Source organism: Salminus brasiliensis, chromosome 6, assembly GCF_030463535.1.
Source record: "Salminus brasiliensis chromosome 6, fSalBra1.hap2, whole genome shotgun sequence".
Lineage (NCBI taxonomy): Eukaryota > Metazoa > Chordata > Actinopteri > Characiformes > Bryconidae > Salminus > Salminus brasiliensis.
Window position 1 is genome coordinate 40425213 of NC_132883.1, and position 27020 is coordinate 40452232.

At 43.9% G+C, this 27020-nt stretch overlaps 1 protein-coding gene across 5 annotated transcripts in view; it reads left to right on the forward strand.

Moving 5' to 3' along the window:
- vps13a (vacuolar protein sorting 13 homolog A) overlaps window positions 1-27020 on the forward strand; it is a 47593-nt gene that overhangs the window by 18817 nt on the left and 1756 nt on the right. Inside the window, exons 31-71 of one of the 5 annotated variants that reach the window (XM_072682394.1) lie at window positions 79-182; window positions 311-478; window positions 878-1185; window positions 1785-1932; window positions 2249-2390; window positions 2582-2709; window positions 2869-3038; window positions 3865-4091; window positions 4415-4746; window positions 4842-5195; window positions 6445-6546; window positions 6655-6807; window positions 6914-7172; window positions 8153-8313; window positions 8673-8776; window positions 9569-9854; window positions 10302-10721; window positions 10809-10913; window positions 11716-11862; window positions 11992-12123; window positions 12833-12966; window positions 14681-14767; window positions 16182-16311; window positions 16396-16625; window positions 16722-16875; window positions 17840-17986; window positions 18101-18182; window positions 18280-18349; window positions 18471-18585; window positions 19534-19647; window positions 20390-20535; window positions 21496-21577; window positions 21823-21936; window positions 22056-22131; window positions 22733-22896; window positions 23087-23132; window positions 23337-23460; window positions 23587-23701; window positions 25704-25789; window positions 25946-26069; window positions 26192-26266. In XM_072682394.1, coding sequence (XP_072538495.1) covers window positions 79-182; window positions 311-478; window positions 878-1185; window positions 1785-1932; window positions 2249-2390; window positions 2582-2709; window positions 2869-3038; window positions 3865-4091; window positions 4415-4746; window positions 4842-5195; window positions 6445-6546; window positions 6655-6807; window positions 6914-7172; window positions 8153-8313; window positions 8673-8776; window positions 9569-9854; window positions 10302-10721; window positions 10809-10913; window positions 11716-11862; window positions 11992-12123; window positions 12833-12966; window positions 14681-14767; window positions 16182-16311; window positions 16396-16625; window positions 16722-16875; window positions 17840-17986; window positions 18101-18182; window positions 18280-18349; window positions 18471-18585; window positions 19534-19647; window positions 20390-20535; window positions 21496-21577; window positions 21823-21936; window positions 22056-22131; window positions 22733-22896; window positions 23087-23132; window positions 23337-23460; window positions 23587-23701; window positions 25704-25789; window positions 25946-26069; window positions 26192-26266 — 6365 coding nt within the window. The remainder of the gene's footprint in view (window positions 1-78; window positions 183-310; window positions 479-877; window positions 1186-1784; window positions 1933-2248; window positions 2391-2581; window positions 2710-2868; window positions 3039-3864; window positions 4092-4414; window positions 4747-4841; window positions 5196-6444; window positions 6547-6654; window positions 6808-6913; window positions 7173-8152; window positions 8314-8672; window positions 8777-9568; window positions 9855-10301; window positions 10722-10808; window positions 10914-11715; window positions 11863-11991; window positions 12124-12832; window positions 12967-14680; window positions 14768-16181; window positions 16312-16395; window positions 16626-16721; window positions 16876-17839; window positions 17987-18100; window positions 18183-18279; window positions 18350-18470; window positions 18586-19533; window positions 19648-20389; window positions 20536-21495; window positions 21578-21822; window positions 21937-22055; window positions 22132-22732; window positions 22897-23086; window positions 23133-23336; window positions 23461-23586; window positions 23702-25703; window positions 25790-25945; window positions 26070-26191; window positions 26267-27020) is intronic. The other 4 variants (XM_072682395.1, XM_072682396.1, XM_072682398.1 and 1 more) reach the window with 4 other exon arrangements.

Consider the following 27020-nt stretch of genomic DNA (forward strand, 5'->3'; position numbering starts at 1 on the left):
TCCATGTAGAGGATCGGGAATATGGCCTTGTACCTCGAACAGTTGTAACGGTGCTTTTCTTCCTTTTCTTCTTTCCAGGTCTGGTATCTGAAGTGCAGATGAAAAAGAAATCTGTAGAGATCATGGCAAACCTGAAGAACATTGTGATTCTGGACTGTGATAAAGATGCGCTGTACAAAAAGGTAGAGAGAGACATCTCAGCTAAACTAGGATCTAGGAACCAGAATCAACTAAACCCATATGTGCCTCAACCAGGAAGCTGGTCATCTGCAGCTCTGCATTGAAGTAATGGTCATCCTGTCACCTACAGGCAGTGTCCATAGCGGATAAGGAGGTGTTTGATTTCCGTATGGTGAACTACGTGGACGCTACGGAGGGAGACGCCTACATGGACATGCAGATAGTGGACACCAGCGTCACTCTGACCGTGGGCTGCATTCAGGTCATCTTCCTCAACAAGTTCGTCTCTTCAGTGTTGGTGAGTGCGAAGGAATGTGCTTCTTGGTTTGGCCCAGGTAGCCTAACAGCATAACACCTGTGTAGGAGCTGGGACAGATCTTCTTGTTTGATTTGTGGTGATGCCACAGCCATCCGTCATGAGTCCCAAAGGCCACAACCGAGCTATTCTGAGTAGGTAGGACGGCCCTAGGCCTAGGCCTGAAATGTGTTTATCCAGCCAAAATAAAAAAGTAAACTTGCTGCTTATGTATAAAGGAATTTAATTATTTATTTATATAAAAGCACTTTATATATTTATTAACCAAAAATGTATTTACTAATATATATTTATAAAAAAAACACCTAGCATACCCTTGACCCTTAGACAGCTGTTTATTGTATGCATCTCCTCTTGTCTCCCCTCTCCTGTCCCTCTCAGGCCTTCATCAATAACTTCCAGGAGGCTAAAGATGCTCTAGCCGAGGTGACGGTCCAAGCAGCGGAAAAAGCAGCTACGGGTGTTCTGGAACTCGCTGAGAAAAGCACACGCATCTCGCTGGACGTGGACATCAAGGCACCCGTCGTTTTCCTCCCGCAGTCCTCCATTTCCACCAACGTCATTGTGGCTGACCTGGGTCTGGTGACAGTCAAGAACCACTTCGAAATCGTCCCCTCTCAGTCACACACTAAAATCCCACCCATCCTGGACATCATGAATGTGGCGCTGAGTGATCTGAAGATGTACAGGTGGGGTAGGCTTATACGTATATATTAGACACCTCTTTGCATTGCACCCATTGCTGAGACCGATGTTAAAATGCACACAAACAGCTTGTCTAGTCCCTGTAGAGAAGTACTGCTAATAGAATAGGACTTTCTGGAGCAGATAGTCATGAACCTATTGGCATCATGCTGCTGGCTAATGCCAGGCATGGGCTAGAGGGGTAAAAAGCCCCCAGGCATTGAGCTGTGGGGCAGTGGAAGAACTGTGTTCTCTGGAGTGGTGGATGGTTTGGAGGGATGAGTTGGGGATGAGTTGGGGATGAGTTGGGGATGAGGTGGGGTGGTGATAATCCAACATCCTGACCTCACTAATGCTCTCATCACTGACTGCAATCAAATCCTCACAGCAATGCCTCTGCAAAATCTAGTAGAAAGCCTTCTTCACTGGACAGTAGAGACAGTTACTCCAACAAAGGCAGGATACACTTTTTTTCCAAGACCCGTTTTTGAAAGAAACAGTTAATAAGCAGGTGTCCGTATACTTATGAGCTATATATCTGTCTGTATATAGAAACCGCCTGTACTAAAGGTGTGCCTGATGGTTCTGTTGTTTGTACCTTTAGAACCATGTATAAGGATGGACAGTTCCAGACTGAGATTCAGTTACTAAAGCCTGTAAACATGGATCTGTCAATCAAGCGCAATCTCTCCGCCTCCTGGTACCACAGCATCCCAGACATTCAGATCAACGCACACCTCAAACCCATGAGTGTAAGTAGTGTGCTTGTGTGTGTTTGCAAGATTGTATGATTGGATGTATAATTCCAGCATAGTGATAATAGTCATTTCTAGTTTAGACAGATCCAGTATGTATTTAACTTGTGATTGGTGGGTGGGGGCTGTTGCTGTATGTGGGTATTGCTATATTTGTGAGGACCAGATGTCCTTGCAAGGATGGGAGTATGCCATATGTTATTGTGGGGACATTGTTGCAGTTACTGAGCTAATTAGCTACAGTAATTTTTGTTTGTCAATGTCCTCACAAGTATAGCAAAACCAACACATGTATATTTGTTTTGTACTGTAGCTGATTCTCAGTCAGGAAGACATGATCGTGGTTTTAAGGACTCTGAGTGAGAACCTCTCGGAGACGTCTGATGCTGTCCCTGCTTCAAAAGGCTCAGATAAAGCAGAAACGTCCTCCACCAAAGAGTCTCAGGGATCTGGAGGTACATACACACACACACACACACACACACACACACAGACATTTGCATTGATTTTGCAGTTGCATTTGTGTGTCATCAGATTTTGTGCCGTTGGACTTGTTCCATCCGTCAGTAGAATAATGTCCTACTTTGGGCTCCAATGTTCTACTCAGTAAATCTAATAACGTCATGCTTTGGTGGTGTATGATCAGCAGGGACCACAGTGGTAACGGCAGCGGTGGTGGAGGGTCAGAAGGCTGCCAAGCTGAAGAGCACTCTCAAACTCCACTTCAAGTTTGACTCCATGACCCTGGCCCTGTACAACTCCAGTGGGAGTGAGGTAACATCTCGACATGAGGAAATGGAGCAATGGTGTTGCTGATGCTTTGTGTGTGACAGAAAGGGACAAAGTGTGTGTGTGTGTGTGTGTGTGTGCTTCCTAGTAGCTGGACTACCAGACTATGACGACTGTGTTCTTGTGTAAATTGTGTGTGTTTAGGCTCTTCTGCTGGACTCTCGTGATGAGCAGTTGAAGCTGGCCGAGTTCACACTGGGCACGATCTCCACTGCAGTGCACATGTTCTCAGACGGCTCTATGAAGGCCTCCGTCAGACTTGCCGAGTGCCTACTGGACGACAAAAGAAAGATAGTCAAGATGATCACGTCCAGGTAGGGTCTCAACAGACAAGGCTTTACAAGCCGGTTCATTTCCTGTGGAAGTGTTTGTGCATTATTGATGCGCTGCTGTGAAGCAGCATCTCCGCTGTGCATCTGCATCTGCTTAGCTTCATGCTGTTGCTTTAGGGAGTGGCGAAACACAATATTAATGTTATGTCCGTATTCAATCTTCTTGTTCACGTCACTGTCATTTAACATCAGTTTTAGAGGCCCTAAAATAGAACCCTGTGGGATGCCAAACAGTGTCCAAATAGTTCACAATACTTTCTGCTGTCTTACAGTCTCAAAACTAATTGTTTGACCATAGAATAGTTGTACTCAGTCAGATCAGCCAAGGCATACGCACTACATGGCCTAAAGTTTGTGGACTTTTTGTGGGCTCATTTAGGGAATTAAAAAGTATGTTTTCCTGTAACTGTCTCTATTCTTCTGATTTTAATAAATTTTCAAAACATTCTTGTGAAGCTGATTGTATTCAGCCTCTGGACATTGAATAAAGTTCCTAGTGTCTATCTTCATTGCTTTTAGCAGCAGTGTAAATGAAGCTAAATTCACTAATAAGAAGGGGTGTCCACAAACTTTTGAACATGTACAGTATCTCGGGTCTAGATATTGCCTCTTTAGCGGTGCACTGGAGATAGGAGACTAATTGTGCTGGCAAACACTAGAAAGGAAGTCTGTGGATGGTTGGTTTGGGCAGGTGTTGAGAAGTGTGCGTGTGTGTGTGTGTGTGTGTGACTTCTTGTTTGTTAGCAACATAAGCCTCACGCTAGTGCCCGACTGACTGCTCTATTTGCCCTTGATGTTTGCACATCAGGATGATGGCGATGCGGAAAGGTGCAGAGCAGAACATCATGGTGGATGTGAGCTATCGTCAGGGTCGAGACGGCACCACGCTGGAAACAGTGGTCCAGGATCTTTACCTCTGCGCCAGCATGGAGTTTCTACTCATTGTGGCAGACATCTTCCTAAAAGCAATGGCTCAGGGCTTCTCCAGTCCACCGAAGAGCAGCAAACAGACCTCCGCCTCCACCAAAGATACAGGTCATTATTATGAACTTGTTTAAAAATGTACGTTGTTGCTCTGGCAGAAACCATGTATGTCCATTTTTCATATTTTGTCATACTTTAAATCTGGCAACCGCTCTTTCACACACTGTGAAAATTTCATGATGAACGGACCAATAGAAATGCTCCAAAATGACTTGCAATAAAATATTTTTGCATTGAAGGTTTTTTCCTTCTCCTGTAAAGTCACAGTCTGAGGTTTTCGTATCACTGCATTTTCATATTCATAATGTTGGTCAAAATACCCATGATGATGTTCCTGATGTCTCTCAATTCTCAATGCCCCTATATTATTCCAGCAGCTCCTGCTCAGCCTGCAGCTTCAAAAATGGAGATGAACATTGTTGTGAAGAACCCTGAGATCGTGTTTGTGGCAGATTTGACCCGTGCTGATGCTCCGGCCCTCGTCATGACCACGCAGTGTGAGCTGGTGATGAAGAGTGACCCGAACAGCCAGCAGATGACGGCGGCAATCACCGACCTGAAGGTGGTGGCGTGTCCATTTGTGCACGAGCAGCGAGACAGCAACGTCACCACGGTCCTGCAGCCCTGCCAGGTTTTCTTCTTTAGCAAGCAGACCCCCACGCAGCCCCAGTCAATAGAGCTCTCCATCAACTCCCTCAGCCTGAAGGTATGGAGTAATGCACTGCAGTAATACACTTTCTCAGCAGTATACTTCTGTAGTATAGTCTAGTTCTCAGACCTTCTCCACATTTTCCTTCTTAGGTGTCCCCCATCATCATAAACACGGTCATCACCATCCAGTCAGCGCTGACTCCTGCAGCAGAGACCCCCGAGGAGCTGGAGAGCCCGGTACCCCCTGACCTGTGGGAGCGTCGGGACTGGAGGGACCTCAAACTCTGGTTCCTGGAGGAGGAGGGAGAGGAGGACACCCAGTCTGTGACCCCCCTAATCCCACAGGGCGAGTCATTGCAGCTGAAGATTTCCTCCATCTGCCTGACTCTAGAGGCTGGAGTGGGCCACCGCACTGTGCCGATGCTGCTGGCCAAATCCTCCTTTCATGGAGACGTGAAGAACTGGAGCACGCTCATCAACCTGCACTGCCACCTCAACATGGAGGTTTGTCTGCTGTTGTGAGCACTTTGTGGGATAGCCGTCTGTTCAAATAACCAATGCCATCCTAACTGCTCTTGGTATTTAGTTACTTACTCAAATAGTAAATAGTTACTCAAAAATGTAATAGTAAGTGTATGACTTTGGTGATGCTCAGATGTATTTTTCACAAGCCATTTACCACCCTGTTATGAAACTCACTGATTTTCCTTAGGGCTGTACCCGACTCGACTAGGATTTGTCCATTCAATGCAAAGATTCGACTATTCGTTCATCATTTTTGGGCATTTAAAAATCAGTAAAAGACACGCTGTATAATAGATGGCGGACTATTTTAATTACTGACATACTATGTTGGGCTGTCGTATAGATTCGTAGAATATTGGGACATACAGCAGCATATATCTATTTTTATTTTTTTTTTACAAAAAGCTCTTATAGCATATTTTATGTTTTATTTCAGCATTAAAATTAACATTAAAATAGCTTCTTCATTCCTCTTTAAACACAAAACATTAATTTACTAATTAACCTTCTATACACCATGAAAACCCTGTAATAATAACTTGTATAATGTGCATTTAAATTTGCCAAAAGAGTATTTTTACATATTTAATTTAGTATTTCAAGATTTTTGTTTTCGTTTATTTAGCTTTTTACAGTTATTTACATGTTTGAAATACACTGCCAAAAAGTATTGGGACACCTGCTCATTCATTTATTCTTCCGAAACAGCATTTGTCCTGCTTTTGTTGGAGTAACTGTCTCTACTGTCCAGAGAAGAAGGCTTTCTACTAGATTTTGGAGGAGCATTGCTGTGAGGATTTGACTGCATTCAATGACAGGCGTTAGTGAGGTCAGGGTTGAATGATCACCACCCCACACCACCTCATCCCAAAAGTATTGGCTGGAGCACCACCAATCATTCCAGCTAAAACAGTTTCACTGCTCTACAACCTTTTCAATGCTGGGGGGCTTTGTACCCCTCTAGCCCACGCCTGCCGTTAGGGAGCATGGTGCCTATCGGTTCATGTTCGTCTGCTCCAGAGAGTCCTATTCTAAGGCCGTTCTTCTCTACAAGGACTAGACGAGCTGTGTATGTGTGTGTGTGTGCATTTGCACATCTGTGTCAGTAGCTGAATGCATTCTTTGGAACAGGTGTCCACATATTTTTGGACATGTAGCGTAGCTGGATCAGCACAAATTCCAGAGTCATATGATGAGAGGTTGGTGCTTTCTGTTGGGTGTGTTGCAGGTCAATTATTATAACGAGATTATGGGAGTGTGGGAGCCGCTGCTGGAGCCACTTGAAGACGAGAACAAGGACGGTTTTAGACCTTGGAGCCTAGATCTAAAGGTCAGACCCAGACCCTTTGTCCTATGTATACACTACTTGTGCTTCTCATGGTCAAAATCCAGAAGCTAATACTGAAAACAAATCTTTACCCCCCTCAAATAAACACAGATGAAGAAGAAGCCAGTTAAGCGGTCGGGCATATCAGATGAGGTGGACTACATCGTGCCTGACTACAAAACCGTCATTAGCATCACTAGCAAAGACCAACTCAACATCACTCTATCCAAGTGTGGCCTGAACATGCTCAGCAACCTGGGAACGGTAAGAGTCAGTTATTCCCCATCAAAGTTCAGTCTGTATTAACGCTCACAGGGTTGACCTTGTCTGATGGAGTGTTCCCGTCATTTCGTAATTTGCTGCTTCCCAGGCGTTTGCAGAAGCTGCTAAGCAGACGGCGGAGTGTTTCCAGAAGGACCAGGCTCCCTTTGTGGTGAAAAATCGCCTGGGTCTGCCAGTGTCTGTGCTGTACAGCGAGGTGTTTAATCCCATTGGGAAGCAGTCGAAGGGCCGCGTCGTGGAGCTCCAGGACGGAGAGAGCCTGAACATGGACTACACGCTCACAGCTGCTGACTCTGACCAGTTCTCTGCAATGACCAGCCTTAGCAGCAAGAACTACATCCAGCCGAGTAAGACTGTCTGTTGACCTTGAACTGAATGCAGGACAGCACTGGTTTCTGGGCATGGTGGACTTTATGACCGTAGAGCTGTATTTGCTTGGGTTGTTTATTGGCAAGAACCTGGTGATGTGCACATTTCTTTAAATGAACAGTTGAGCAGGATCTAATGCGCTGCCACTATGGCCCGGGGGTTGTGAGTTCGAGTCCCGAGACATGATGCTTTGCCATCAGCAGCTGGAGTGAGAGGGAGCACAATTGGCCATGCTCTCTGCCCTCATCACTCTTAAGCGATGTGGATCCAGTGCTTTCCTCTGAGTGCTTTCACGTCTGAAAGCTAAGACTGAGGTCCTGATCAGGTTTGATCCGGTTAGTTTCCGGTTAACACTGCAGGTTAGCCAGCGAACTTAAGTTTGTATGACATGCCTACGTCCTGTCGTCCTATACCTAACACTGATTGCTTTGTAGAGAGGTGTCTGTCTGACCTTGGCGTGTTGACAGTTCATTAGGTCACCTTTCTCAGAAAAAAGAATGGACATATTTATTGTGTTTCCATCACACCACAAAACCACCTTTTTGGTTGGACCAAATTTAGGTCCTTTGGTGAACACACACACACACACACACACACACACACACACACTAGTGAACTAGGGGCAGTGAGTACACACACACACCCAGAGCGGTGGGCAGCCAACTCCTGCGCCCGGGGAGCTGAGAGGGTAAAGGGCCTTGCTCAGGGGCCCCAACAGTGGCAGCTTGCCGAGCCCGGAACCCTGTTATCAATAGCCTGGCGCTCTAACCGCTGAGCCACCGCTGCCCTACTGGTCAGGGCACTACTGGTCAAATCCCAGTCCAACTAAGTGGCAAAAGTGTAAAGGTTAAGTGTGAAACATCTGATCCAGAACTAGATTTCTGAGCTGTCGTTAGTGAGATCAGCTGAGCAGCTGCTTCAGCGCTGTTGTCTAAATCTTACGTTTGGGTCATTCCAGCTCCGGTTGGCCACACCGCTGCCACAATCATCCCTCTCATCAAAGTGGGGCGAGGAATGTACAGCGTAATGCACTTGGAGTCTGGCGTCACTCGCTTCTTCATCTGCCAGATTTCCTCCAACGAGGGAAGCAAGTTTGTGAAGATCCGGTCACCTTTCCAGGTAGCTTTCCGTCTCTGTCAAAACACAAGCATCCTCCTCAGCATTCATGCTTACCTTACAGTAACACATATCGTTGCTCTCATGCAAAAGTTTGTATCTCTATTTTTGCTGTTTTTCACTTTTTGACGTACTGTGAAGCAGGGAGTTGTGTGATTGGAATGATCTGGAATAAAATCTTTTTACATTGACTTCCATTGTAGGTTGAGAAGGTTTTTTTTCCCATCTCCTGCAAAGTTGCAATTTTGGAGATACAAGGTTTTTGCATGATCTCGACAATATGCAAAGATCAGTGTGAGACTGTTTATATTGTGTTTTAGAATCAGCCCATGCATTTCACTGATCTTTTCTGCTGTCTTCAGATCATTAATCACTTTTCGGTGCCGTTCCGGGTGTTTGAGGGCTCCACATGTCTGGGCACTTCTCTACCCAATGAGGAGTTCTGCGTCCCTTTGGGCTCCTACAAGTCAGTATCAGCAGACCATCAGCTGAATCCCATTATTATCCGATTGTGTGTATTGTGTTATTGGACACAATTTGATTGAGTGCGGACGTTCTCAGGAGGTAAATAAAAGAGTGTAGAGTCAGCAGTGTGGAGCTAATATACAGTGGAACATGAAAACAGACCGTAATATCTGAACCTTTCTAAAACTCTGATTGAAGCGCTCTGCTTTACCAGCGGGAGAACCGGAGAACCCGCTCGCCTTTCTCTGTTTATAAACCAGCACTGAAGAACCCATTCAGACTTGGGTGGAGACACACACAGCACATTCACCCACTATAAACCAGCTATTACAGACCAGTAGACCAACAATAACAGATACCAGTCCAGAGTGTGTACCACTACACACCTTATACACACACACAGGAAGTGATTAGACTGCAGTGTTGTAAAGGAGCTGGGAGCTGATTGGTCAGAGAGGAGATCAGACTGGATTATAGGATATTAAACACTGTAAAACAGTGATTTTAAGAAAAGTCTCGACTGAACTAAATCAATCGATTATAGAAACTGATACTGAAAATAGAGGATTTTACTGAATGGATCAATCAGCAGCTCATCTGATCTAAACTGTGGGGCTGGATTAGTTATACAAGCACAAAGATTGGACTGGTATGGGCTGATACTCTGCATTAAGAGACTCAGACTTGATCAGAACAGCCCTGCTCGTTGTACTTATAGTGCAAAGTCTAAAATAGCTTGATTATTCAGAGCCTTAAGGAACTGCTAAGCTGGTCAACTTTTGTTTTCCTCCAGAGCACAGCTGAGCCTGCAGCCCGCAGGCGAGGGAGACGAGCAGTACGAGCGCTCGGAAAGCTTCAGCTACGATGAAGTCAGTCAGAAACCCGACGAGTGTATTGAGAAGACGTGTCGCCACCAGAGCAGCGATGCTCACGTGTTCAAGGTGAACATGGTTCCAGTTCGGGACTCGGTGATGTCCCACAGCACGCAGGAAGAGTTTGACAAGCCATACGTCCTTCACCTTTGGCCTACCGTGCTGCTCCGAAACCTTCTGCCCTACCCCATCACCTACAGCTTACTGGTAAAGAACCTAACACCGTTTCACTGAGACCACAAAATGCATATCCAAGCTGGGGACCTAGTGGTTGTCTTTGTTGAAGGAGCATTTCCATCCCATCTCATCCCCAGCTCCACAACTCATCCCATAAGTATTGGACAGAGCATCAGCCATAATTCCAGAGAACACCGTTCCACTGCTCCACAGCTCAATGCTGGGGGGCTTTATACCCCTCTAGTCCACGCCTGCCATTATTAGGCAGCATGGTGCCAATAGGTTCATGTTTATCTGCTACAGAGAGTCCTATTCTATTGGCCGTATTTCAAGCTGTTTATGAATTTGCACATCTTATAGGTACCTGAATGCATTCATTACAAGGGGTGTCCACAAACTTTTGGACACACCGTGTATATCAAGTAAATCTGATTTTACTGTCATATTCACCATGTTTTCTGCTTTTGATTTAAAAAGGCCAGTGGAAGCCCCGCCCCCACACAGCTGAAGGAAGGCCACTCGTCTCAGCTCCACACGGCCGTCATGAACCACTCCAGCCTGGAGTTGAAGTTGCTGGGCTACATGCAGCAGGACTGGAGGGCTCGCTACGATCTCCTCAACGATCACGATGAGATCAACTTCATCACCTTCCACTCGCTCCAGCAGGACGAGGAAGTGGACGGGGAGGGCTCGAGGGCGGAGCTAGATATTGCCGTCCACGTCAAGAAGGAGGCGGGGCAAGCGGTGGTAGCCATTCACTCTCCTTACTGGATGGTGAATAAGACGGGCAGGCTGCTGCAGTACAAGGCCGACGACATCCACCGCAAACATCCTAAAGACTATGACATGCCTCTTCTGTTTTCCTTCAAGCCCCGCAACTTCCTGCAGAACAACAAGGTGCGGATCAGTTCCGTTAGGCAGCTTTACAAGCAACACTACTGATACCGTTTACCAAACGTGCTCTATTTGTCCTCCGCTCCGTAGGTCCGCTTGATGATTTCAGACAGTGAGTTGTCCGACGATTTCTCCATTGACACAGTCGGGAGTTATGGTGATGTTAAATGCAAAGGAAGGGCCAAAGATTACCTGGTAAGTCCCATTATTATCTATCTATCTATCTTATTATTATTATTATTATTATTATCTGCTATTGCTGTTATATTTTTATTTTACTTACAAAATCTTGCAGGGAAATAAGCAAATTATTGGATATTTAAAACTAAATGATGTGACCTGAATTATAGTAAAGAATTATAATAAATAATAAAATAAAACAACAATGCAATTGCAAATAGCTATACTAGTAGCAAATTACAACTGTAACAATAATAGGAAATTATTATATAATTTATTGTTATTACTAGTGCTAAAAGTAGCTACAGCACTAGTGTGTCACTGGAGTAGTGACACAATAATAATAATACATAATGTTATTAAAATTACAATATAAATTACAAGGTCTTGCAAAAGAATGGGCAAATATTTGGAAATATAATTGAATTAGAAATTCAAATTTAAATTAATTAAATTTAAATGTAAAATAATATATAATATATTTTAAATAATACAATATCATATATATATATATATGTATATTTATATATTAAGCAAATAAGTAAACTAATGATTGTTATTGTTTTTGTTGTTGTTATTATTCCTAGCTGCAGAAGTGACCATTAAAACTTTTTTTTATTATATTATTAATGTAGTTCCAAATTCAGCACAAATTCCAAATAGAATAATAATCAAATACTTAGATAAATACTTTAATTAAATTGTATTTTTATTTCAACAAAATATAATAGTTATTTTATTATTATTATTATAAATGGCTGGATGTTATTTTTATCTGTTTGGATGTTGATGTTGACGTATTGTGGTCATTTTTTAGGTAGGAGTAAAAATTGACGCGAGCAGCTTCAGTCTGACGCGCCTGGTGACGTTCCTGCCCTTCTACATGCTTGTGAACAGAACCAAGCACGTAATCAGAGTGTGTGAGGAGGGACAGGACAACTGGACTGAGGCGCAGCCCGGAGAGGTCAGCACTTCCTGAACCGGCTGGTTTGATCATTAAAGTGTTCACAGTGAAGATGAGTTAGTTTAATATGTGGTTCTGTTGGAGCTGAAACCGCAGGTGGCCTTAACATGGTCTCTCTCTGCCCTGCAGGCTGCAGTTCCGTTCTGGCCAGAGAGAGATTCGAAGAAGTTGAAGGTCAAGGTGGACGGCTGCCAGACGGCTGCTCAAGCCATCAACTTCCACCAGCCTGAGAACTGCCTGCTGCTGCACCTCGACAATGCTGTGAGTTCCCAAACTAGCACTGATGGTCTTGAGGTACTAGAGGTACTTAAAGGGACCAGAGGTACTTGAGGGTAATCTAATCTATTGATTATTTGTTAGATTAGTGATGGCGTAATATTAATAATATTGTTTGCTGATTAATCCAGTAATAATGGACTTTTTTTTACTAGATTACTTTATATTTTACTAGATTACGTTAGACATTTTACTGAAAGTCCTTACAATCGAATAGATTACCCATAAATGGACAATAATTTGTGGACAACAGTGGGCTCATCCGGTGTTTCTTAAAAATCAAAGGTATCAAAAATATATATTAAATCTAAATAAAAAAAAAAACAGCACCATCCGTCATTTCCACTGCTCAAGCTGACATCTGGCATTGGGCATGGTGACCTTAGGCTCATGTCCAGCTAAATGCACTAATAAGAGGAGGCGTCCACAAACTTTTGGACAAAGTGTATTTTAACCTTTTTTTTAATTTATTTATTTTTTATTTTAATCAAGAAGTGTGTGTATGTGTATGTGTATGTGTATGTGTATGTGTGTGTGTGTGTGTGTGTGCGCGTGTGTGTGTCTGTGTGCGTGTGTGTGTGCGTGTGTGCGTGTGTGCGTGCGTGTGTGCGTGCGTGTGTGCGCGTGTGTGTGTGTGTGTGTGTGTGTGTGTGTGTGTGTGTGTGTGTGTGTGTGTGCGCTCTCTGTGTTGTAGTTGGGTGGAATTATCGTTGACGTGAACCTGACTGAACACTCAGCTGTGATCCGGTTCTCTGATTATCACGATGGCGCGGCTCCCTTTCTCCTGATCAACCACACCAAGGACAAAATTCTGGAGTTCCACCAGAGGTGAGAGAACCTGGCTGAGGTTTATAAAGGAACAGTTCTAACATTTATTGAACCACAGTTAGACCAGTGCCTCTTTACCTTTGTGTGTGGAGTCTGACGACCACATCAGAAGCGTTTTAGCTTAGCATAATAAAGAGTGGTCTGTAGGAGCCCCCCGGCTTGTTCCTCCATTTATTTATTTTATCATTTGTTTAATGTGCCTGCTTGTCATCCCGCTGTTATGGTCCCCTGTTATGTTTATTTATCCATTTGCTGTGATGAGCTTCATGATTCTGTTCACTGTAATTGACACTTCAGTCAATTTGTCATGGGTTTGTGTTTTCCACTGCAGGGCCGAGGGTAACTCTTCCGTGTCCTTTTCCCACAAGGACACAGTTCGGCATGGAGCGCTTACAAACCCTCCCACCTGTTTTTCTTAGGACGGTTAGCTAACTGTGCTTGAAGCCATAGAACCCATCGTTTGGTGGGAGGGTTTAATGACGTAGGGATCTGTTGATTGGCTCCATATTTGCATCACCTTTGTGCAGCAAGATCCTGGACTTTAATACGTCCAGTACAGAAAATGGAGGCGACTGTTTATAATAAGTACGAGAATAGCTGCTCCAGTTTAGCGCTCCTCAGATACACTGATCATTAGTGTAGCGGCATGTACGCTTTAGTGCACTGTAGCTTAATAAAGTCGGCTATGGGCCTCATGCAAATATTGCTAGCGCAGCATCAGCACGGCCCGATCAGCAAGCTCGTCCAACATTGCTAGTGTGGTGTTAGCATGGCCGGTTGTGGGGCTTGCCCGGCATCACTAATGTGGTGTTGGCACAACCCGATCGCCATGCTTGTCCAAGTCCGCTAGTGTGGCATTAGCACAGCCGGTTGTTGGGCTTGTCTGACATTGCTAGTGTGGCATTAGCACGGCCGGTTGTTGGGCTTGTCCGGCATGGCTAATGCGCTGTTGGCAAGACGCATTCCCCTGGCTCACCCAACATCCCTAGTATGGCATTAGCACGGACGATTTTTGGGCTTTTCCGACATCGCTAGTGTGGCATTAGCACGGACGATTTTTGGGCTTTTCCGACATCTCTAGTATGGCATTAGCACGGCCGGTTGTCTGGCTTGTCCATCAGTGATAGTGCGGCATTAGCACGGCCGGTTGTCTGGCTTGTCCCACATCTCTAGTGTGGCATTAGCACGGCCGGTTGTCTGGCTTGTCCCACATCTCTAGTGTGGCATTAGCACGGCCGGTTGTCTGGCTTGTCCATCAGTGATAGTGCGGCATTAGCACACCCCGGCTTTTTTCAGTGGAAATACCTTCGTGACGCTAACAGTTAACAGCAGTCCTGGACTGTGTTCATGATTTTGTGACCTTATCACCACGGCTGTAGTTATCCGTTAGCATAGTGCTAACTGCATCCCAAAGTCGTCACACACTTAGCAACACACTTAGCAACACAGCAAATGATAAAAGAAAACATAAGGCGCAGCCTTAGTAACCATTTGGTCCTGCAGTGGAAAAGAGGCCTAAGTGTCAGGACCACCTTACCTGGTAGAGCGAGTGTTCAGTGTGACACTCGCTCGACCAGATAAGAACCCCCCGGTTCGTTGTGGTGTTCAGTTGTGTTTCAGTCTGCTGGTTGTGGACGTGTTTGTGTTGACTTCCTCTGTTGTTTTGTTTGTGTTTGCTTTGTTTTCACCCCTCCCTTGCCTTAAACCTGTGTAGCTGCAAGGAGCGTAGAGGCTCTACTTGGGTTCCAGAAGAGTTACTGGACCTCTCCTTATCACTGGGGGAGGACAGAGAGTCCCGCTGGTACACACATGTACACAACACCACACACACACATGCATGCATGCATACACAGGGCCGCAGTAAGGTAGTCAGTAAGCCTAATGGCACAGATAACACAGAGTCTTCTCTTCAGGATTTCAAAGCACTGTGTTCTTCAGTGAGGCTCTGCTATGATGGTCATGGCAGAATTAAGTGCTAATTTGGTTTACCCTAACTGGGCAACTCAACCGAGCAGTCACACACGTTTTTTCAAGGTGACAAAAAATGATATATATTTTCTCATGTTTCTGTCACTGAACAAAAATATTAGTTAGTGGATGTAGAACATGAAAATCGGTCGTTTTTCGTAGCTCAAAGTCTGTAGAGCAAAACATCTGTAGAGCAAAACATCTGTAGAGCAAAACATCTGTAGAGCAACGTCTGAAGAGCTGTTTTCCACCAGTACACGTCAGGCTGCATTTCTGTAAGCTCTTCTGCAGCCGAGGCTTTGGAGCACAGCTAATGATATCCTTCCACGGCATCGCCACCCAGTGGATGTACTCGGCATTACACACACTGTTCAATGAGAGGAATAAGGTCAAACAGCTGAAGATTTTCCATACTCGGTTTTGTTGAGTTTTCTATTGCAGCAGTTTGATCTTGTAAACAGGTTAACCGTGCGGTTACAGTGCCTGTTAAAGGGTTCGTGGTGATTAACCTTTTGCCAGTTCCAGTTTAGTCCAAGACTAGGCCTAAACCAAGACCGGGACACAAGTTTAACTAACCTCCAATAAGTGCACCATTACACTGCTACACAGTACAGCACTTCTACACAACACTGTATGAGGCCTGTGAAAAGGCCTGGAGCGACTGGGCTTTGAATCTCTCTGTTGTTCGCTTCCTTAGTTTGCTTCACCTTTGCAGCTTTTTGGATGGAAAACTGCGGGATACACGGATCTTCTCTGATTAGTCGTTCCTCCCTGTTCCTCCAGCATGCCTTTCTTTCTTCCTTGCCTGTAGATTTCCTTCCCAGAATCGCTAAATCGGAGTTGTGAATGATTGCCTCTGTCGCCTTATGACCTTTCTGATGTCTTTCTAAGTAGGACTGGATGTTGTCTAGTTTTCCCGGGATACTCTGGATTTCCCACCCTCCTCTCTCAGTCTGTTGCTTCTATGCCCGATGCTCCTTCTTTTTTCCCAGGGGCTGCGTAGTGATGTAGTGCTTCTGCTGTCCTGCATTATGTATGAACATTCTGGGTGCAATCAAACCTCACCAAGCTCCAGTAAATGCTGTCAGATGCTGTTCAGACTGACAAATGGCTTGTGGTCGAACCAGACCAGAAGATCAGAACAGATCAGACCAGACCAGACTTTACTGGAGTTTCTCTGAGGGTTTGTGGTTGATGGTTTGACCAGGGCGAGAAAGCGCTAACGTGGGTTTCCTTCACTCTGCTAGTTCTCACAAGCAGGAGAAGGCGGAGCTGGGTCCAGGCCGGGCTGTGTACTACACGTGGGCCGAACCCACGGGGTCTCGTGTCCTGCGCTGGAGCTGGGGTCCCTACAGTGGGGAGCTAAAGAACGAGGAGGTGAGCTACCGAGCTGATTCACTCCAGCTGGGCTGCAGTTCCAAAGTCCTTGTAAATGATTAACGAGATCTTTGGCCTTCTCAGGACCTCCTCAAGGACATGAACGACGAAGGCAAACTCTTCGTGATCTCGTTTTATGAGGGCCTCCAGCGGGTGGCGCTGTTCACCACGGAGCGCCGCATATACAAGCTCCTGTGCGAGAGCGAGAGGGTGGAACTGGCCGAACAGGAGATCAGCCTGGCGCTGCAGGACATGGGCATCTCGCTGGTCAACAACAGCACCAGCCAGGAGGTGGCCTACATCGGCATCACCAGGTACTGCAGAGCGCACAGGTCTCACATGAACATGAGGGTGGATCGGGCTTCGTCTGAAAGCTGACTGGTTTGTCATTTGGTTGGTGTTGTCCGCAGCTCGGACGTGGTGTGGGAGATGAAGCCGAAGAAGAAGAGCCGCTGGAAGGTCCTGAGTGGGAAAGATGCGGAGATGTTGGAGCAGCACTACAAAGACTATACGGAGAACAGCCCGGTGGATTACAACATCTTAGACCTTGAGAACGGCTACCAGGTTAGACCTCACACCACAACATGGTCAGCAGAAAAGTGCTCGCAGTTCTCTTTCTTAAGCTCGTTCGCTCTCTCATTTTTTCTCTCTCTCTCTTTTCCTCACTTTACTATCCTCATCTTTCCCCCTTCCCCGTCTTTTTTCTCTCTTTATCTCTTTTCCCTCACTCACTCGCTTTCTCTTTTCTCTCACACTGTTTTTATTCCTGTTTCTTACACTCCCTTCTTCACACACTCCTCACTTTCTTATCTCATCTATCTCGCTCTATCCCTTTCTCTTTCTCTCTTCCTTTTTTCTATCTGTCTCTCTCCTTTCTTTCTTTCTGTCTCTCTCATTTCTTCTTTCTCTATTCCTCACATTCTTTCATTCTCGCTCTTATCCTCACTTTCCTTTCCTTATCTTCCCCCTCTTACCCCTTCCCTGTCTTCTCTCTCTCTTTCTTTCTCTCTTTCTCTCTCTTTCTCTTGTCCCTTACTTTCTCTCTTTCTACCCATCTCTCTCTTCTCTCTCTCTACCTTCACTCTCTCTCTCTTTATCTCTTGTCCCTTACTTTCTCTCTTTCTCCCCATCTCTCCCTTATCTCTCTCTCCCTTCACTCTCTCTCTCTTTATCTCTTGTCCCTTACTTTCTCTCTTTCTCCCCATCTCTCCCTTATCTCTCTCTCCCTTCACTCTCTCTCTCTTTCTCTGTCTCTCGCTCTTTCTCTTTATCTCTTGTCCCTTACTTTCTCTCTTTCTCCCCTTCTCTCTCTCTCTCTTCTCTCCCTTCTCTCTCTCTCTCTCATTTCCCCCTTTCTCTCTCGCTTTTCTCCTAAATTTGTCTCTCACCCCTCTCTCTTTTCTCTCTCCCCACCTCATATTTATTTCTTTATTCCTCACCTTCTTCTTCTGTCTTTTACTTACTCTTATGCTCACCTTCCCCCTCTTACCCCCCCACCTCTATCTCTCTCTCTCTCTCTCTCTCTCAGGTGTGTTTGACTCCTAACGGTTCGGATATGAGGATGCTGCAGCCATACGAGGCTCCTCTCCGCAGGAACTTCCTGCCGGCCCTGAAGGTGGAGTACAGCGTCTCGGCCCGTCAGAAAGCTTACCGCGTTCAGATCAACAGAGTTCAGGTCCGTCTCCCGCACGACCACCCAGCTCCCCACCCTGTCCCCCACCCCCGTACATCCTCAGTGCACTAAGCCTCTTTTCACTCGCTAACTGAAGACCCTCTCTTCTGTCCTCAGATCCAAAATCAGTTGTCTGGAGCCATCTTCCCCTTCGTCTTCTACCCTATTAAACCTCCCAAATCTGTCAGAATGGACTCAGGTCAGCAAACGCACCCCTCAGATCAGACTCGCTATTCACTCACGTTCCTCTCATTTCTGTGTGATGTGATTTCTCTGTGATCTTCTTTCTTCTGAAGAACACAAACCGTTCACTGATGTCAGCATCATCACCAGGGCCGCAGGACACTCTGACATCCTGCGCATTAAGTAGGTTTCTCTCTTTTTCGCCTCACTTTTTAACCCCTAAACTGAAAATGGGAGGCCGTGGGTTTATGTGGGTGTTCATGTCATCATTATTTGTATGTAATGAATGCTGTTGTCCCTTGAGGTATTTTAAGGTGCTGATTCAGGAAATGGACCTGCGCTTGGACCTCGGCTTCTTGTATGCCATACTGGAGCTGTTTACTGCTGAGAACGCTGGCACGGTCACCTCAGAACAGGAGGTAGAGATATTAATATTAAACACTCCTAAGAGTTACATTTCATTTAACCCTGATTAGGAAGATGATTGATATTTTATTAAATAATATTATTAATAGGTAATATTAATATTCATTTAAATGCCTTGCATCACAGAAAGCTAGTACAATCATGAAAAGTCAGGACACCTTAGGAAATGAGGAAAGCCTTCTACTCACCCGGAGAGAGCATGGTCAGTTGTGCCACCCCAGACTCTGGCTGCTGATGGCAAAGCAGCATGGCTCGGGATTTGAACTCACGACCCGCGCCATAGTGCTAGCGCAGTAGACCAATGAGCCACTCACCTTTTTTTTTTTTTTTTTCTTCTTCAAATGTCTGAAATCAGAGTCGGGTGCAGGACATCAGCTGTAGATGATTAGATGAACGTGGTTAGAGAGGATTCTGGAGGAGCTTCTGTCTTCTGTCTTATTTAAACCTCAGACATTTAGTCTGGTTGGCTCTGGATTGTTGACGTTAGTGGTGAAGATCACCATGGCCAGATCCGGAGAGCTCTCTGAGGCCTTCAGAAAGAAGGTTGTAGATGCAGAGGAGTCTGTGAAGGGATTTAAAAAGATGTCAAAAAGGTCAGAAATCAGGTGCACGTATTTGTCACTGTACATTGCACAGCGAAATGTGTCCTCCGCATTTAACCCATCTGGTAGTGAACACACACTCACACACACACACACACATGTGTTAGGGGCAGTGAGTGCACACACACCCAGAGCAGTGGGCAGCCAACTCCAGCACCCGGGGAGCAGAGAGGGTAAAGGGCCTTGCTCAAGGGCCCAACAGTGGCAGCTTGCCGAGCCCAAGAATCGAACCCACAACCCTGTTATCGATAACCCGGCGCTCTAACCGCTGAGCCACCACTGCCCCCACTGTGGTGTTAACGGTGGGTAATCGTATGTCTTCTCTATTTGTGTATAAAGGTGGAGCTGTTTGAGAAGGATATAGAGTACCTGAAGACTGGATTGAACCCTGTGTCAGCTACAGACACCTCCACCATCAGCCTCTACGAGTACTTCCATATCTCCCCCATTAAGGTCTGTCGTCTAGCTTTCATTACTGCCTCATTTAGACAGTCTTTGCAATAGCAAGATCTTCAACTCTCTAGTCATATTTATCTTCTTACTTTCACACATTTTTAAATTAAACAGCTTTAATTGCAGTCACAATCAGTTATACACTATATTGACAGAAGTATTGGGACACCTGATCATTCTTCTAAAATCAAGGGTAAAATGATCATGCTTTTGTTGCTGTGAGTAACTGTCTGGGGAAAAAAGGGATGATTTGATTCCATTAATGAGGTCAGGATGTTGGATGATTTTGCTATTTCATCCCACCTCATCCCAAACTCCCCAACTTATCCCAACATTATTGGACGGAGCACCATCCATTATTCCAGAGAGTACAGTTTCACTGCTCCACAGCTCAATGCTGGGGGACTTTATACCCCTCCAGCCCACGCCTGGCATTAGGCAGCATGATTCCAATAAGTTAATGCATATCTGTTCCAGAGAGTCCTGTTCTATTGGCTTTTCTTCAGGGACTAGCTGTGTGTGTATTTGCACATCTGTGTCAGCAATGACTGCAACTTAAAGTAGCTGAATGCATTCTTTAGAAGGAGTGTCCACAAACATTTGGACATATAGTGTATAAGTGATGTATTTGGTCTTGCGCCGTTTAAAGGTCCAGTCAGAGAGTCTATAGAGAGCAATGGTCAGTCTGATGGATGGTGGTGTTTGTGTAGTCGTGACTTCTTGGTGTTTGATTTTTTTTCAGCTGCATCTGAGTTTCTCTCTGAGTTCGGCCGGCGAGGACGGGAATAAGACAAAGAGAGAGACAGAAGTGATTCCCGTGCAGTCGCTCAATCTCCTGCTAAAGAGTATTGGCGCTACGCTCACTGATGTCCAGGACGTTGTCTTCAAGTACTCATAATTACTCAAATTTCACTCTCTGCTAAACTCTAAGTGTAATAACTAACGGTGAGAAGATGAACAGAACCTTTCATGGTGTGCTGTCTGAGCACCATGACTGGTTGCACTTGTTTCTGGTGGATGCAAAACCACAGAGCCCTTTAAATCCAAGACATTTTATTCTGAGGAAGAATAAATATCACTAGATATTTATCCTGAGAAAAAATGTCTTGAGGCAATTATCCTGAGAAAAAAAGTATCACTAGATAATTATCCTGAGAAAAAAATATCTTGGGGTAATTATCTTGAGAATTTTTTTTAAGATAATTATCCTGAGAAAACATCTTGAGAATTATTGTGAAGAAAAAGGTATCAATACATAAGTATCCTGAGAAAGAAATATTTTGAGAATTTTTTTTTTATTTTCTTGAGGAAAAACCAATTGCAAGATAATTATCCTAAGAAAAAAAAACATCTTGAAATAAATATCCTCAGAAAACATCTTGAGAATTATTGTGAGGGGAAAAACGTATTACAAGATTATTATCCTGAGATAAAAATATATAAAAATAAATTTCCTGAGAAAAAATATCTAGTAATTATTATCTTCAGAAAATTATCATCATCGAAATTTAAACCTTAAATACTTGAACTTTCAGGTTTTCCAGAATTCACATGGATACCAGATGAGAGTTTCTGTAAGAGTGTGTGTTACAGTGTCGCACTTCTGCTTAAGTGTGGTAAAGTGTAGCTGTACATTTTCCTGTTGTCTCACACTGCGGTTGCGCCTGGATTTCACACATGGTCAGAGGCAGCCTCTCACCACCCAGAAAACCACAAAACTAAACTTCAGTGTTAGCTTCCCTCTGGTGGCCAGTTGGGTTTTTTGCAGGCTTCTGTTTTTTTATAGTACCACATTATATTCATCTTTAAATGTGGGTTGTTCTTTTGTTTTTTTTTTGTTTTTTTCAGGCTGGCTTTCTTTGAGCTGACCTTCCGGTTCCAAACCACCCAGCAGTTGCAGTGGGAGGTCATCCGCCATTACTCCAAACAGGTGATCTTTTAACCTCCCACTTCTCACATTTACAACACAGGTGGCATTCTTATCAATACTTGTCCCAAATGTAGTCAGTAAGCCATAGCATGTTTGATATGGAGTTACAGAAGCTCATCGCTACCAATAGATTAGCAGCTTATCGGTTTCTCTTCAAGAAGAGGCAACCCTGGCTGATCAGCTGTATTTGGAACGAGAGGAAAATTGTATACATTAAACTGAGGCTGTGTGTGTTTTTCATCCAGGCTATCAAGCAGATGTACGTGCTGGTGCTGGGTCTGGACGTCCTTGGTAACCCGTTTGGGCTGATCCGGGGTTTATCAGAGGGAGTGGAAGCCTTCTTCTATGAGCCTTATCAGGTCGGACACTCGCCGTACTTCTTTTGGCAAACTGTATATGTCAGAGTTGATGGTTGATGACTGCTTCAGATCGTCATGAATATCTCTGGTTAACGCCTCTTTGTGTTTGTCTTCCTCAGGGAGCTATTCAAGGCCCTGAGGAGTTTATGGAGGGCATGGCTCTAGGTGTAAAGGCTCTGGTTGGAGGTGCCGTAGGTAAGAGGCTGTAGTTTCTCACGTAAATACACTGATTAGCCGTAACATTAGTACCACTGACAGCTGAAGTGAAAAACATTGATTGTCTTCATCTACTGTGGCATCTGTCAAGGCAGTAAGTGAACAGTCAGGTCTTGAAGGTGATGGAGGTGTTAAAAGCAGGACAAATGAGCCACTTGAGGCCAAACTGGCTGTGTTAGAACTTCAGGCAGGTCTTGTGGGGTTTTTTTGCACTGGTGTGCAGTGGTCAGTACCTCCCAAAAATGGTCCGAAAAAGGACAACTCGCGACGGGTCATGGGGCATGTGAAAGGCGCCTCTGATGAGATTCATAAAGGTCTCACCTCACACCTTACAAGACTTAACCAATCCACTGCTACCATATTGGTGCAGATACCACAGGACACCATCAGAGGGCTTGTGGAGTCCTTGCCAGAATGGTCAGATCTGTTATGGACCTACTCAGAATTAGGCAGGTGGTGTTAATGTTGTGGCTGATCGAAGTTCTAGACAGCTCAGAAGTTCTTGGAGATATTTTGATCTAAAAGTATAAGCCAACACGTGATCCTGAATTCCTGTGCACCTCTTCGTCCTGCTTCTCAGGAGGTCTAGCAGGAGCAGCTTCTCGCATCACAGGTGCAATGGCCAAAGGCGTGGCTGCCATGACAATGGACGAAGAGTATCAGCAGAAAAGGAGAGAAGCCATGAACAAACAGCCCAGTGGACTAAAAGAGGGGCTGACCAGAGGAGGGAAAGGACTCGTCTCTGTGCGTAACACTCTTCCGAGCTTCCAAGTGAAAATTATCTCATTTATCAAGCTACCAAGTTTGTAGAACTTCGAGCTGTTTCCATGACAGAGCTATAAAACATCTATCATATGGATGTACTAACGTTTTGGCATTCTGAGAGTATGAGAATGGATATTTTCATAACTGTCTTATCCGTGTCTCCACACAGGGGTTTGTGAGTGGCATCACAGGCATTGTAACCAAGCCTATCAAAGGTAAGCTGAATGTGGAAAATCGGTGCAGGTACATGATGTCACATGGTATCAGATTGAGATGTTGGAAACCTAGATACACATAACAAGGTCTAAGGGATATTCTTATTGGTAGAAGTTATCCAGCGTAGTGATAAAATCCTGATTTCCAACTTTTTGCATAATCAAATACTGCCTGTGTGTGTGCACGTATGTACGTATGTTTAGGTGCTCAAAAGGAGGGAGCGGCCGGATTCTTTAAGGGTGTTGGAAAAGGGCTTGTAGGAGCCGTAACTCGACCAACAGGGGGCATCATTGACATGGCCAGTAGTACCTTCCAGGGAATTAAAAGGTATTTTTGTTTGTGCGCATTACTTACTGTCCTTTAAATGTTCATGCATGTTCATGGAGGTCAGCGCATTCGGAAAGATCATACATACATTGGAGATGTATGACAGAATATGGTCTGTTCATTCAGAGCTGCAGAAACGTCTCAGGATGTGGAGAGTTTGCGACCACCGCGATTCATTCACGAGGATGGTGTCATCAGACCGTATAAGGAGAGAGAGGGCATCGGCAGCCAGATGTTACAGGTAACGTGCTCATTTCTAACTTGCAGGTAACCCCCGGGCCCATGCAGTCAAATTTGTGTGTTAAAGCTACACTACATGGACAAAAGTATTGGGACGCCTGCTCATTCACACTTTGTTTCCTTTGAAAAGGGTATTAAAAAAAAAAAAAAGGTAGAGTAGAGTCACTGTCTCTACTGTAGAGAAGGAGGCATTGCCATGAGGATTCGGCTGCATTCGGCAACAAGAGCTTTAGTGAGGTCAGGATTATCATCCCCAAATTCTCAATTCATCCCAAACTTATTGGATGGAGCACCATGCAGGGACAAACTCCCTTTTAGTATCCTTGATTTTAGGAAAACATTTGATTGAGCAAGGGTGTCTACAAACTTGTGTACGTAGAGTTTCTTTGATTTAAAGTAGAAATAGAAAACCTGTCACTAGTACCTATATGTCCTGTGATGTTGCAGTAGATAGTTTACTGCCCGATGTTTAGTTTGAAAGGGAAAGTGTTTGTTTTGTTTAACATCAATTAATTAACTAATTGATATTTGAACAATTAACTTGAATCCTAAGTAGTCTCAACTAGTTCTTTAACATCTTATACTAGGTTCCCAGACACAGATTAAGCTTTAACCTAGACATAAAGGAATTTCCAGTGCTGACTGACAGTAGACTAATGTAATTATCTAGCTGGTTTATTAATCACAGGGTTGTGGGTTCGATACTTACATCCGCTAAGCTGCCGCTGTTTGGTTTTTGAGCAAGGACCTTAAACCTCTCTGCTTTCCAAGCTGGAATATCTGAAGAGAACGGTGTCCATTGTACTGTACAAGTATACAGGGGAAAAAAGCAGTTTAATTCATGAACTAATTCCCTACATTTATTAACTGATTTACCTAAACTAATTTTGTGTTATGTGTGGCAAAATGTTGGTAAACTGATATGACTGCTAGAATTAGAGAAGTAGAGTAGAATTAAACATTACATCACAGCTGAGAAAGATGCTTAGTGCAGTTAAAAGGTGGAACACAAGCCTGTCTTCTGACTGTAGCTTTCCTCTCTCCTCTCTTGTCGTGTTTGCAGAAAAGAATGGCCCTCTCTGAATTGGATAGCTCTGACAGTGAGGACAGCTAGAAAAGTTGCTTACATTGTGTTTTGGGGGTCTGAATTGAATTTTTCAGGGTTGATTGATGAGACCGCTTGTGTGCCAATTAGATGATGATACAGGCTGTGTAACTGCCACTAAGAAACAGAGCGAGAATATCTGCAGTAGACTACACTCTCAAAAATGAAGATTACGTTGAGCCAGTTTTGGTTGCATAAAGAACCGTGCTTGTAATGGAGATGTGTGAGTTTGAAGAACCTTCAGTTTTGAACCAGTTGCTTCTATTACAAGCATTGCAAAGAAACCTTTGTAGCACCTTTATTTTTAAGAGTGTAGCTGTGATATGAATGTCAGCACCTGTGTGTTTATCTGTTTCTGTTGTTTGTTTTAAATTGTTTTCATTTTACTATGTTTTACTACTTTTATTATATATATGTTATATATGTTGTTTTCTCTTCTGTTCCCAAGACATCACTTTCATCCATACCTCCTCTCCCCTTATCCATTTGTTTCCCCACATCCAAATAAAAGCGTTTCAAAATGCATGTCTCTTCATTTACCATTTTTCTCCCTTTTCATTTCTATTTTTAGCCCCCCCCCAACCGTGAACTGCACTTCTTTAATTTACCAATGATTTTGTGTACCAGTTAAATGCATTCATGCTACTGCTGAGGGATCTTTAATGCAAGATTGCTTTGCAGTATTTATCACATCATCAGCCTGTTTTCAGTTTCCTTCTGGTTATCCAACTATGCCATCATCATCATCATCATCTTCACCACCATCGCCACCACCACATCTTGTTAAGCCAAATAGTTTTAAATAGGTACTGCTATGAAATAAGCGTTCTGATTCTGTACTGGACATTCCAGGTACTTTCGTTCTTCATGTTTAACAAGGTTTTTTCTTCTGTTTTAGAAAATTGAAAATGGACGGTTTGCAAAGTACAGATATTTCGCTCATGCCAAGGTGAACGAGTCGGATTTCCTGATGATCACGAAAAGGTACGCAGCTGCAACAGCTAGCTTGCTTACAGCGGTTAGCTCAGAGCTTGGCATGAATGAATAATGAATAACTGTGTAATTACAAGGTATTTAGCTATACAGGGTAAAATGGGAGGCTAATTCCACCTGTAAGCCCACTCTGTCCTATCTCTGCAGGGGGATATTTTTTGTTACAAAGGGCACTTTTGGTCAGTTGACTTGCGAGTGGCAGTATCTGTTTGATGAGTTCACCAAAGATCCTATGATTGTCGAAGAAAGACGACTGCGCATCGAGGCAAAGGTACACACGCCAAACAACCTTTACGAAGATTATAGCTCATTTTGAGATCATTTCCAGCTCCAGTTGTTAAAAAACTGATAACTGAAATGAAAGAATGCCCTTGTAATGTTATTCCTTTACAGGAAAGAGTGAAGTCTGTGTTCCATGCCAAAGAGTTTGGAAAGATCATCAACTTCAAGACTCCAGAAATAGCCAAGGTATGAAAACAGTTCTGCCACTGTTGACAAACTGTAAACATAAAGTCTTTAGAATTACTTGCAGTCTACATCTGCAGCTTTTTTTTTTTTGTAAACCATTTGTGGTAGTGATATCCCGATCTAATGATTTTACCCTCCAATCCGAGTACCGTAATACCGATCTGATCTTTGTGTTTTCATAAATAAAAGAGACAGATAATTGGGATAAGATGTGCTGCCAATTATTACTGTAAAATAAGTCAAATTGTTTGTAAATTTTACAATTTTTTTTGTAAAATGATTTATATGATATAAAGTGATTTTATTAATTATTTCAATAATTTATATAAAATGTTTTTAGCCTACAAAACAACCATTTTATTGTGTGTTTATGATCTTAACGCAATGTAATTTGGCCAACTTCTATCACCATGTAGCCAGTTACCTGAAAATGATGCAGTGAAAATACTTAATTTCTCTTATGTGTAAAGTGGTCTAGACTCTGAACAGATTTATTTTAGGGTTTTTTGTAGACTTCTGTAAAATACCTATTTGCTGCTTATCTCTCAATTTCGAATGTGCTCTTCAATGCTGATTTAAAACTACTTCTGCCAGTAAAAACTGAATGTTTGTGGTATGGGTTCATTTTTAGCCTTTTGTAATTGTAAAAATGCACAAAAAAGAAAAAGCCTCACGCTTACATTTTTACATGCCCCAGTCTGATGGAAAGGGGCTTCATCAAACCCAAAAATTGTAGATATTACAGTTTAAACTC